The sequence below is a fragment of the Amphiura filiformis genome, chromosome 1 (genome assembly GCF_039555335.1).
Source record: "Amphiura filiformis chromosome 1, Afil_fr2py, whole genome shotgun sequence".
Lineage (NCBI taxonomy): Eukaryota > Metazoa > Echinodermata > Ophiuroidea > Amphilepidida > Amphiuridae > Amphiura > Amphiura filiformis.
In genome coordinates, this window is record NC_092628.1 from 17345804 (window position 1) to 17358897 (window position 13094).

Below are 13094 nucleotides of genomic sequence, written 5' to 3' on the forward strand. Positions count from 1 at the left end.
ACCAATGCCCACAGGAAATCATGAAGAGAAATGATATGAACATAATAAAATACCAACCCTTTAGTTCCAATAACAGTTCTAAGCCCCAATGGGGATGCAATGATGATATCCGACATGTAAAACTTGGTGTAGAGTCTGAGATGTTTGCGAGACACAGCCAGGCCTATCCTGAAGTGATCATCTGTGTTTCCTGAAAACGTGGCTTCCCAGTCCTCTGTAGTTAGAAGTATATTGAAGGAAAATACATGGATGACGTTGTAATTATTCATTGTCAATGAAGTGTCATTCATTGTCAATTAAGTGTCAATCAGAAATATTTTTAAGCACTTCCCATATTCCATTTGCAAAAGTGTCATCACCACGGTTTCAACTGTTACTGTAGCTCGCACTGTAGCTTGCATTGAAAAGATGTTTTTTGGAACAAAAGAGTTCTACAGGTAGAGGGTATGTTACACTAATGTATCAAGTTAATTTTCTTATCAACTGAAGTTTGACTATTAACATTTGCAACTCAAATAACAGCGAAACTCAAAAATTTGATCACACAACTGTGTGTAGTTAACCTTGGCCTGTTTGCAGTGCACAGAACATTGAGATTCACAAGTTGAATAAAGCTTAAAAAGTTACCTATTCAGAGTCTGAGTTGAGCTACGTCTTTGAGTCAGAGTTGAGCAAAGACGTAGCTTGCGACGCCATCACAGCAAACTCAGACTGTGAAAAGATAACTTTTTAAGCTTATGTCAATATGACAGAGTCCAATATCAGTCTACATACTGCTAAGTTGAATAAAGTTTAAAGGCACTACTCACCAGGCTTAGGTACTTTACTTTGGTGTGGATTCTCATCGCTGTACTCATCCTGAAATCTCTTACGATGACTCACATGTTGAGTGGTACCCTGTGTTTCTAGTAGCTTAATGAACGTATTGACAATACGCAGGGCAGCATCACGGAACGGAACAACGATGAGCACTCTGGGTCTGGTCAGGCCTTGGTCTCGCATAGTTCTGAAATGTATGAGAGATGAGGCTCTCTTGGTCAAATGTATGGCACATACTGTAATAATGTCCACATACTAACGATGCCAGTAACTAGATTCCTATAAGCCATCTCTAAATTACCCGTAAAGTGGCCTTAGGCATTTTTACACAAGAGGTTTGATTTCAAAAGGCCAAATACACATCGGAGTATTTTGCGATTCTCGGATTCGCTTTTTATAGTATTTTTCAGTAGATATCCATAAATAAAGCTCATTCCCAAAATTTCAGTTAATAACGATTTGGTATATGCGAGTTAAGCATGATTATGTGTATTCATACAGTCAGTCTACTCTGAAGTACAAAGTACCGACGCGGATGCACACATTGTGCCGACTTTAAAGGCACGCATACCTGCAGCAAAGACACAGAACTACGCACTGTTAACGCGCTGTATATGCGCACATTGTCACTTTGTACTTCAGAGTGGACAAACTGTAGGCTCCATAGGCCACTGTGTTGTAATTTTATTACGTTATCAGAACATAAATACAAATTTGATGATATTTTTGCCAAGCGAATGAATCTGCAAGAATTTTTTTGCACACAAACATTATGTAGCAAGAGGTTTCTGTTGGTATAAATACACACCTTTTTGTTTTAAGTGGATGGGGATGAGGCTGCTGATCACAAAATGTTAAAATATCAAGTTATTTACATTATTTCTATCTGCAAATTCTTTGGTTACATATCAATATACATGTTTAAATCTTACTCAGAATCCAAGTTAGGGTCTGCAGACAGCATACTGTTGTGTTTCAGTACTGTACTTCTTGATCTACAAACAAATGAAAAGGAAAGCAAGTTAGTCATCATGTGTTTTAAGATTGTACAAACTGGATTGGAACAATACTGTTTAAATGAATTGTTACATACATGTATATATCATAAGTGTTATACTGTCGATTAACCACAACCGCCCCAGGATGGGTTAGTTGAATACCTGTGCTTTACAATGAATCATTAATTACAACAAATACATATCATTATTAGTACCGGTACTTAATTAATTTCCAACAAACATTTAGCTCCATAAAGTAAAATTCTAACACATGACAACTTACTTGATGACATGGTTGAGAATATGAAGACAATAGACATTTCTCAACTCTTCAGCATTCTTGTGGCTTCTGTCTGTATACAATAAATCCTGCAAAAAATAAACAAACAACAATGACAAACAACATACTGTTGTTGTTGTACTTTCATAACAACAAAATTTGTGGAAATGTGTCCCATAAAGTGACATGAAACAAACCTTTTGCTAGCTATTAAGACAGATGATCAATCCAAGTCATGATGTAATGAAATTGTGGGAAAGTACATCAGGGATTCAGGATCTTCCCTCTACTTTTTTCAGGCAAAGATGTAATTCTACTTCTCTTGCAAGTTTGTTTTCCTAATTCTGCCAACTTTTCTTGTTTGTCCAATTTCGTGACTTTTTGATCAGTGCCACAATTCTCAGCACTTTTTCTTTAATATTTTTTTATAATCCTGATAAATTTGTGTATAGATTAGATTTGGACCCCCCCCCCACCTCAAAATCATTTTGGGTTGTCTAACACTGTTTGGTTGCCAACAAACAACTAAACTTATTTTCAATGCTGACTGTTATAATTCTCCTTCTACAGTGACTTTGGATATTTCCACTGTTCAGTGCTAGAAGTGGGTAAGTGTAATAGCTGCCATGTGTAGCTAGCATGTGTAGATGAGTACAATATACTGTGTGTGTAAAGTGCCAACTGATCAGAGAGCTATTGCACTTACCCACTTCTGGCACTGAGAGCAGGCGACCTATACTGATTTTCAATGTCAACTGTTTAAGTCATAATTCTCCTTCTAGAGTGACTTTGGATATTTATGTCACCAATAACTCACTTGATATGAATTCATTACAGCAAACATCTCCTCTTGGTATGGTGTAAATATTTGCTTCTCATCCTCAACAAACTCTGCATTGACTCTCTTCCACTGGTCAGCAATGCGTTTTCTCACCTGCAAAAGTGATAGAAAAGACAACACATTACATGTCATTGTTCTGACTTCGATTTCACAGCTCTAATTTCAAATTTCTTGTCAAAACATGGCACACACATTTCATTATTCGACTAGACCATGTGGAAGATTTTAGAAAAGTCTTCCGCATACATGTAGGTGTTTAGCTTGTGTTTAGATTATATACAGGTTGATGTTTGGTATCTAAACATGATGTTTAGCTAAACGGTAGAGCTGTAACACTTTTTAAACACATTAGGCATTTAGATACAAATTGAAAGTGTGAATTGAATTTTATTTTGAATTTGTGATGTGTAGGAGAATAGGTTTCAAAATATGAAACCTCTTTCTGAATAAGGTACATGTATATATTAATAACAATTTGGCTAAACGCCTAATATGTTTTAAAAGTGTTCGAGCAAGGGCTTTACAGTGCAGTGATAATTGTATGACTAATCTTTCACTTATAAACTATTCCTACAAATCAGAAATATTGTTATAATTTTCCCAGGAGATCACTGACATTGCATAGAGCATGTCACATGCTGTGAAAGACATTAACACATGTACAGAGGCAGTGGTTCAGCTAATCAGTAGGATTCAATGGAAGCAATCATAAAAAATGTCACACTTTTCATGTGGAGTACTGTCTCATCATAACCACTCCATGCTTGATAAGAAATTATGAGATGGTAAACTCAAATGACTAAACAGAGCTATCACAAACAGGCAAAGTCCAGCCTCACCTCTTAATGAGGGCAAATTGCTCTACTACATTGGGTTTCAGAGAAGAATGGCAGTCCCTTGCTCAGATTGATGCGAGCACCCTGTTAATGAGTAACATACGCTGAGCTTTGTGTTCCCTTCAAGGGTGCAGATCTGCGCCGACCAACGTTTCGACGCACAATCTGCCAATCAGATTAGCAGTCTGTTGCTATGATTGCCAGATTTCTGATTCAGCCAATCAGAACCCACTTCCGTGTTTATGCTCTACACGCTCTCAAAATGTAAACAAGTGCCGTTATTCTCTGACAAAAACTGTAAATGCGCAAGACAAAATTCCTATGCCCACTCTGCATCTGTTATGCTTTTTCGAAGCGCCCTCATGATATGTATCGTATAAATACAAAGGCGCACAACGCGGTGCATGATTTGTTAGACATGGACAAAAGAACAATCAGCTCTCATATGATTATGTGAAAAAAACTTCATTTCATATAAACCACAGGAACTTTGCCCGTTTGCACCGCATCTATTCTTTTTATACTGGGCTATTCCAGTTGACATCCATATTTGAATGGGCGACTCCAACTGAAATCTATAGCAGCTTTGTGAAAAACTGATTAGGGAATCATTAATGACATCAAACTGGCAACCCTGTCACATACTTTAGTAAGCAGCCAGAATGGCATTTACAAATCTCAACAAATAAATATTTATAATGTTTCTCCACTTTGTTGTTCTTTGAGAGTTTTTACAGCAAATATTGCAATTCAACTTTTTGATATTCATTGAGAGACCATGGGATATATAGAATGAAATGTTTCTTCAGAGATACACAAAGGGCAAAAACTTTGTCCTAGCAGTATAGTACTTACACGCAAATCTTGTAGGCTGTTCCCTTTAGTTTTCTTGACTCCCTCTGACTGAGAGGATGGAGATGTACATAGCATTTTACCAAGACATGGCCACTAAAATTGTTATGAAAACAACATACAATGTTGAACTGATTAGAAAGTATGTAAGTTACAGCTTAAAGAGCCTCAAACACACTGAAGTGAGAACACATTGGGCTATTCCAGTTGAAATTCCCACTACCCCTGTGGAAGATTAGGTCTTCCACAGAGGGAGTATGAGTTTCAAATAGAATAGGCAGTTGGGTAACTTCCATTTGAAATACTCACTCCAGCTGTGGAAGATATAGGTTAAGCCATAAAACAGGGGGAGTATGGGTTTCAAAATGCTTTACCCTGACCAATTGCATTTGAAAAACATATTCCCCCTATGGAAGATATTTCCAAAATCTTCCACAGGGGGAATGTGGACTTTAACTGGAATAGCCCATTGGCAAAGTTTTAGGAAAAATCCAAATGCTTTGAACTTGAAATGCATTCAAGTTTGATTTTGAAAAACATTAAGTCTTGAAATGTTTCAGGCAACTGCAAGTTAAGATTCAAGAGCATGTACACTATGAGAAAACAGTTCTAGGGCTAAATCCAAATACTATGAACTTTTGAATCATGTTCAATTTTGCAAAATATAGTGCAAAAGTGGAAATTTTCACACGATTAATTTTAGCACTTTGCCAATTTCAGACAGTTTCCCTGTTTTTAAATTTCTAAGTTTCTTTACATTGACTTTTACACAAAAGGAACGTATAAAAGTGTAAAAATAAATATAGTGTGAAAATGTCCACTTTTGCAGTATGAAGTTGTGAGCACTTCAGCAAATTTGAATAGCTCATTAACTTGGTATTTTGATCAAAATCACCAAAATACAACAGAAAATATATAAATAAATGTATTACAAAAACCAATATGCATGTTTGTGTGATTTGGCTCAAATGAAAAAATGTAAGCGTAATGATAATTTTTATTTAAACTGTGTCTAAAGCATTTGTATAAATTTAAAAAGATCATATAGTGGTTATGCCCCAATCGCTCACTTAAAGGCACTCCTGCCTCACATTATTCATACCTTCTCTTCAGAAGTTTTGCCAGCAATCTTCCCTTCACCAAGTTTGGCTGCCATCTTCTCACCTATATCATAGTCCATCCTCTTAAAGAAAATATCTACAATGAAAATAAGCACAAAAAAAGTACTTTCAGGAGGCTACTAAAATCTTTGAACAAGTCATGTTACAAATGACTTCATTTAGGACTCTAGGGACACCTCTCTAAGAATGTGAATGCTCTTACTGAAGGTTGTCATCTGTGGCATTGCATCTCTGAAGTCACAAGCTGTCAACCATTCGAACCAACCAAGTAACCAATTCTCAGTTTCACAATTGCTGTATTGGGCTATTCCAGTTGAATTTCATACACTTCCTATGGAAGACATTGTGACATTAATCTTCCATATGGAGTCACCCATTCAGATAATCCCATTTGAAAAACACACTCCCTGTGTGGAAGATAAAGGTCATGTCTTCCATAGGGGGTGTATTGATTTCAATTGGAATAGCCCATCTGGCCTGGATGCATGAGACTGCATGACATATATCAAGTAGAAAGGTAGGGCCTTGAAACAAGCAGTAGAGAGAATGGTTTTGAAAATACCTTGTAGTGTGAGAAACTCTTAATAGCAAGATTAAGCAGTCTACATTTTTATGCACAGGCAATTTGAACAAAGCTCAATAACAGATATATAGATGCATGCATGCAAATCTGTATGCTATCTGTACCTTTATAAATCAATGAAACTATAACCTTTTGGTCGATCCTTCATATAAATATTTTGTGTATGTTAATCCGAACCCTAAGCCTAATCCTAACCCTAATCATAATCATAAGCCTAATCTTAACCTTAATCCTTACCCTAACCCTAAACTTACCATAACCTTAACCCTAACCCTGATTTCGTGTAAAATCACATGAAGGAATAACCAACATTTCGCTGTAAACCTTTGATGAGCGCATACTACCTTTTTGTAGCAAAGTCAGAGCTGATAACGTGTATGGCGCAAAGTCATTCATAAATTTCCACACGGCAACAGCAGATCAGAAACAAACACATTTCAACGTAGTAAATATGCGATGTACGCTTAAAATATGCTTAAAACTAGCTCTCATCAAAAGTTTACAGGAAAAATTATAGCCCTATTACTTACCTTGAACATTCACTTTTACATCTGCTTCTTCGTCTTCCTCATCTTCATCATCATCATCAGCCTCATCTTCGTCGTCATCTGCATCTTCCTCCTCATCGTTCTCATCCTCGTCATCATCACTCCCATCCTCACTTGGTTTCTCTTCATTTTTAGTTTGTTCTCCACTGCCCTCTTCATCATCATCATCATCATCATCATCATCTTCATCTTCATCATCATCAACATCTTGCTGTGCTGTGGCCTGCTGTTGTCTTGATGACAAGGTTTCTTCATCGCTCACATCACTGTTAACTTCTATTTCATCTCCACTGCCTGGAAACAAATTAAAGTATTTTTACAATTTATTCCATTAACAATGGGTATGTTTGATCGATGAGTAATTTAATACAGCACCGTAACAAATCATTGCTCACATCACCTACAAATCCTTCATCTTTTAAAATGAACTTTTGAAGAATAAAGAATGCAATTGCAAATCCTTTGAGCTTTTAACACTTTTACTCTGTTTGATATGTTTGCAAATTGTCATTTGCACCAATTTTGTCAAAAGGCAACATATTGTAATTATTTTGATATTCTTCATGTTTTATCTGATACCGGAGTGTGGTACATCACTATTCCATATCTGAACAATTTTTTAAAACATACAATGTAGAATTGTAGACATGTCAGTACAGCCATATGTACAACAATGTTAATGGCATTGTCCTGTCCTTGCCATAAACACCTTATGTTGATGTGTGAAACACTGACATGGCATATGCAATACATACAGAGTATGTGAGTGACTGATAAAACTTACCTTCCTCAGCTTCATTTTCAACATCTTCTTCCTCCTCCTCACTTTCTTCTTCATCTATGTAAAAAAAACCATATATGTAACACTTGTTCAGTTCCTGTTAAGGCAAGTGGGATGGCAAGAGACATATTTTTTCCAGTTTTAGAAATTTAAACTCAAAGGTCTGTATGCACAAAAGAGTTAAACCGGGTCTTAGTTCCATCAGGAATGGGCCTTTACTCTTATTTCCTTCCTAGATTAGCTACCAAATTCTAAAGATGTTAATGCAAAGTTCAAAAATAATGCAAAATAAATTAAGCATATGTAAAGGAAAATATCCTTTCTCCTGGAACTAATTCCACTTAGACCAGGTCTAACTTTAGACCCTGTCTAACTCTTCTGTGCATACGGACCAACATTTGTAGTATATTTTTAAATATTAATTTATTGATCTTATTGGAAATTACTCAAATGAGCAACAGAATCCAATTATCGTATAAATATTTCCATGGGTCTTACAGTTTTTAAGTTAAGACCAAAAACACAAGTTTAAGGCATTTCCCCTCCCAAGAAAAATCATGCACATCAGGTAGATGGGCTACTCCCAATTGAAATCATTACTTACACCCCATATGGAAAACCATGACTTTAATCTTGCACACATGGAGTGTACATTGCAAATGGGGTTACCTGAATGGGTAACTCCATTTGAAATCTACACTCCCTGTGTGGTAAATTTAAGTTATGTCTCCCACAGGGGGTGTATGGATTTCAACTGGAATATCCCAATGTTAATGACATTCTGAACCCCTATGTACCTAGCAAAACATCTTTTCTCCACAGAGTTTAATTTACTAATCTTTTTGATTTGCTCCGTAAGTCAATTTAATTTTGGCTTAAAACAGTCACTTTCTTGCTCGTTAGCACTCAATAATGCCATTTCATAATAATCCCAGGCTACATGCCTAGTAAATGGTACCTGAATACTTGTAGTCTATATCAGTGTTTTTCCCTAAGGTAGATAACAGCATCTGGTAGCTTGATACCGTCGTCTCCTCCTCACTCTCAGAAGATTCGTCTATCACCTAAAGCAAATATATAATTATGGAAATGAACTAGCAATGGGCAAAAATTAGGTATAAGAATGAACTTTGATTGATGATAAACCTGAAAGTGACGAAAATCCTTGGAAAAAGCACAATATTTACCAAAAGCATACCCAAATAATCTGAAACCAAATAAAAACATGTATATTTTGGTGACAGGAAACCTTGAATTCAAATATCGACCAGAATATTCTTCATACCTGAGTATAAGATGATAAATAGATCTCAAATCTGGACCAGGTTTTTGTTGCACGAGTTGTCATCTGATTTGTACATTATGCTACTGGCTACATGTAGCTAATCTGTCTGCATGTCATTTTAAGCTAAGACTTGCTCCTGAGACAGGCAAAATTAATGGCTTAAAAACAGAAGCTGTTGAGAAAGTGCCTTGAATTTTCAATGGACCATTTTTTACAAAACGCACATTTGCAGGTCGTATGCAGGATTTATTTGGTGGGGCGAGACTTCCAAAAATGTATGTGCTTGTACAGATTTTTTGTAAAAATGTGAGCCAAAACTTCCTAGAAATTGCCCTTTTTTATTTTTTGAATGCCTTATCATCAAAAAGTGGACTCAATTTTTCTCATACTTCCCATTAAAGAAGCAAAAAGTAGACCTCTGCGGATTTAGTCGGTGCCTCTGCACCTCCACCCCCCCCCCCCCCGCTTTGCAACATCTTGGTTGGTGTGTAATGTAATCAAGAGGTTAAGCCCGATCCTGACTCCACTTCGCAGCGATGCGATGCTGCAATGCTTTTTAGTTTTCAAATATCGCAGCATCGCGCGATGAAATTAAAATGTACATTTTAATTTCATCGTGTTACATCGTGTTTCATCGATGTTACGATGTTTTAAAAGCATGTGGGGTCTGCATCTCCTTTTAAGGTCATTCTACCGACCTTGATTTTGCAGCAGCTAATCAGAAGCATGCACGGCTGCGATATCGCAGCGCGATGCGGACCGAAATTTTCACCGCTGAGCTCGTAAAAACATGGCTCAGATTACAGTTTTTTTAGCATCGCAGCATCGCATCGTGCTGCGATGTGGAGTCAGGATCAGGCTTTAGTGCAAGGCCTTATCTGCAATAGCTGCCCTGTAATAGACATTTAACATTTCTGCATTCTATATATCGTACACATCTAAAAATATGACAACTGGCAGCTATTGCTGATTTTCTTGAGCTCGAATCCCTCAGTTTTCAAATTTCTCATCTTAAGCCTTTATTCTTACCTTAAGCCTTTATTCTTACCTCATTGTTATCTTTGTTTTCAGTTTTCTTGTCTTCTTCTGGCAATTCATTTCTGGAAACAAAATTACTCAAGTTTAGGTTGAAGAAGAAAGATCTATCCCAGTTGAAATCCATATACCCCCTATGCAGAGGATGTTTAAAGACATTCCCACAACCCAATGGGGTTTCTGACCTTGTATGTCTGGCTTTTGTACACATGTGGTACAGTTGACCATACCTTGCATTGGGATTGTGTGCAAATATCTGGTGTTTTCATCCTATTATTTAACATTCAAAACATCGAGACTTAGGAATAAAATTAATGCAGTGGGGCAATATAAATGTTTCCTGTAAGAAAATCAAATATCAGTCGTAAGTCTCAACTATTATCTCGTTGGCTGCAGTTTTAAAATTACCATTTTGTGTGTGTGGCAATGGGGACTTTGCCTTTAAAATTAGGTTATATTGATCAACTTTCCCAATCATAGTGCATTGTAGGAATGCCTTTAAGCCTCCTCTGCCCCCTATGAAAGACATGACCTTATTAAATCTCCCACACAAATAGAGTCACCCACTCAGGTAATCCCTTGTGTGGATGCTTGTTTCATACTTTCCTGCCGCTTGTTGCTTTGCCGCTCTGAAGAGGAATTTGCTTCACTGCGCAGTCGCACCAGAAACGGTAGCGGTGACCAGTGGGAAGCCGATATGTTGATCACTCCACCGCTTTGCCCAAGCGGCAGCAACACTGGGAGTTGAATTAAAATCAATTTGGAGCGGTGCCACTCTGATTGATCAATTAGCACCTGTCAAATTCAGAGATAACCTTGTTACTGATTAATTTGATAACCAGGCAGGTTTGGTTCACCTCAGAAGAACTGCTTTGGAAGGGCTTCATCTTTAATAGCCCTTCTAGCTGGGTAAAACCATATGGCCCAACAGGTCCCATGTACAAGTAATGTGGCCCATACACGTTCAATCCTATTGATGAATATCAAAGATCCTAGATTCAAGAGTGGATACAAAATCTACCATTGAACATGCACAATGGTAGGGTCCCCTATATTGATCAATATTTTGATAGTGTATGGGCCGCATTAGATTCCATACCTGTTCTGAAATTTGCCTTTATTTTTCTGCTTGCTGAGATTGTTCAAGTCTATCGTCACGGCGCTTCTTGGGAGCGTGATTCCTTCGCTTTAAAGTGACGCTTTTCTACCCATCTTTCATCACCTGGTTGTCTTATCTATTATCTGCCAAACAAAAACAAACTAGATATCAGTGCTGTGAAAAGAGGGAATGACATATAAAAATCATGAAATTAAACACTGATAAATTATTCCACTGTATGTATTGCACTACATTTGTGACCGTACAGCACGAATGAGCCGTAAATTCCCTAAATTGTATTCCGAGTTACAGTGTAAACTATGCATGCAGGTCGTATTCATCGGCATCTCTAGCTGGCGCGACATCTATCTCATTTTGATAGTCAAACACCCATCAATAATCCTATTGTTGAAGAGGATAATAAGCTTCTACCTTAGATGGCAATAGAATTTTTAATAGCTCTGGTCTTTGTTTGCTTTGGCTAAATCCTGTTCAAGTGGTGGGTTACCAGGTATTGTATTTTGTATAGGTAAGTATAACCAACAATTAACAATGAGAGAATTTTCTTGAACCTTGTTGACTTTGGGGATGATTTGATATGACCGCCAATTATGACTGTTTGATATTTATTGCCAGCAATGTGGAAAAAGAGACACACGTAGAAACGAAAAAAGCTACCATTTTGTTGAAGGAGCAAAGTTCAACAAACCATAACCCCGCTACTGGATATCATTTGAAGTAAAATAATATATCATTTTAAAGCTTATGATGTATATTTTCTAAACACGAAATAAAACAATTTTGACCGGGGGAGGAATTTACGGCTCATTCACCGTGACAGGTCACATTTGTTTTCATATTGCCTTATATCAGTAGTCAGACCACAGATCCTGATCTGTGGTTAGACCTGAGCCAGATCTGGACCTGATATTAGTTCATAGTCTTAGGATAGTCCGACGAGTAGGCCCGGCGAGTAGGACCTTTTTTTTCTTATTTACCAGACTATGTTCAGCTCAGACTATGACCACTATCTCATATGGCGCACACCCCTACTTGCTCGAGAAGTCTAGCCAAGAATTTGCTCACCGATAGCTTCACATTCTAGGTTAGAGACCATTGCATTCAAAATCTAGTCGGATTCACTGAAGCATGACACCATGAAAAGTAATGGAAGTTCAGAAGTAAATACAGCCGATCACAACAGGCGATAGCATCAAAAATGTTGCTACTAAAATTACACTTCAGCAACAGCAGATCGCCTCAGGCTCAGCCTCAGCAGCGCAGCCAATCAGAGACAAGTGCGTCCAACACAGTAAATATGCGATGTATGCTTAAATATGCGCTTGTCAAAGAAGGTTTACTGCAAATGAATATAGTACTACATGATGTAAGCTCAACATGCTTAAAGTTAAATGACTGTAAGTGTAACATGTTATGTCATGATGTTAAAACATGTTAAAAGTTCTGTTATTGTAATTTGTATATACTTAAAGTTACTTATGGCTATGCTTTACTACAAATCTAGAGCAATTATAACAACAATAAATTATTAATATAAATACTGCACAACACTTACAATATACATGTACATGATAGATGTGGTGAATGGTTGAATTTTGTATCGGTTCAGTAAGTTGGTGATGTTGCCTTTTTTTTAGGAGGTGTTCTACCGACACAAATACCCAGATCCAGATCCAGAAGCTTACACTCACACTGCACTTGCATGCACATGGTTAGACAAATGACCTTTAACGATTGCCCTTGTTTACCAATCATGCAATGCAATGCAAAGCGCAATGCAAAACCACGTGGGTCATTAAACTTAGACTTCTGGTAATGATGTGATTTTTAGTGAAATCAATAATATTTTATTTTGTAACACATTTTCAATAATTATAATTTTCTTTAAATGAATTATAATTAAAATACAAAATATAAATATAATCTATATGATATTTTCATAATAAAAAATATTAATAAATAAAGTAGGTCTTATTTATTTGAAAAATAATACAA

General features: G+C 36.9%; 1 protein-coding gene across 1 annotated transcript in view; it reads right to left on the reverse strand.

Moving 5' to 3' along the window:
• Positions 1-12712, reverse strand: part of LOC140162110 (U3 small nucleolar RNA-associated protein 25 homolog) — a 35512-nt gene extending 22800 nt beyond the window's left edge. Inside the window, exons 1-13 of the mRNA XM_072185419.1 lie at positions 12655-12712; positions 11079-11221; positions 9993-10044; positions 8618-8723; positions 7663-7716; positions 6861-7172; positions 5729-5823; positions 4630-4722; positions 2915-3031; positions 2101-2186; positions 1752-1814; positions 810-1006; positions 58-214 (exon numbers count right to left, since the gene is read on the reverse strand). Coding sequence (XP_072041520.1) covers positions 58-214; positions 810-1006; positions 1752-1814; positions 2101-2186; positions 2915-3031; positions 4630-4722; positions 5729-5823; positions 6861-7172; positions 7663-7716; positions 8618-8669 — 1226 coding nt within the window. The 5' untranslated portion in view covers positions 8670-8723; positions 9993-10044; positions 11079-11221; positions 12655-12712. The remainder of the gene's footprint in view (positions 1-57; positions 215-809; positions 1007-1751; positions 1815-2100; positions 2187-2914; positions 3032-4629; positions 4723-5728; positions 5824-6860; positions 7173-7662; positions 7717-8617; positions 8724-9992; positions 10045-11078; positions 11222-12654) is intronic.
• Positions 12713-13094: the final 382 nt, after the last annotated feature.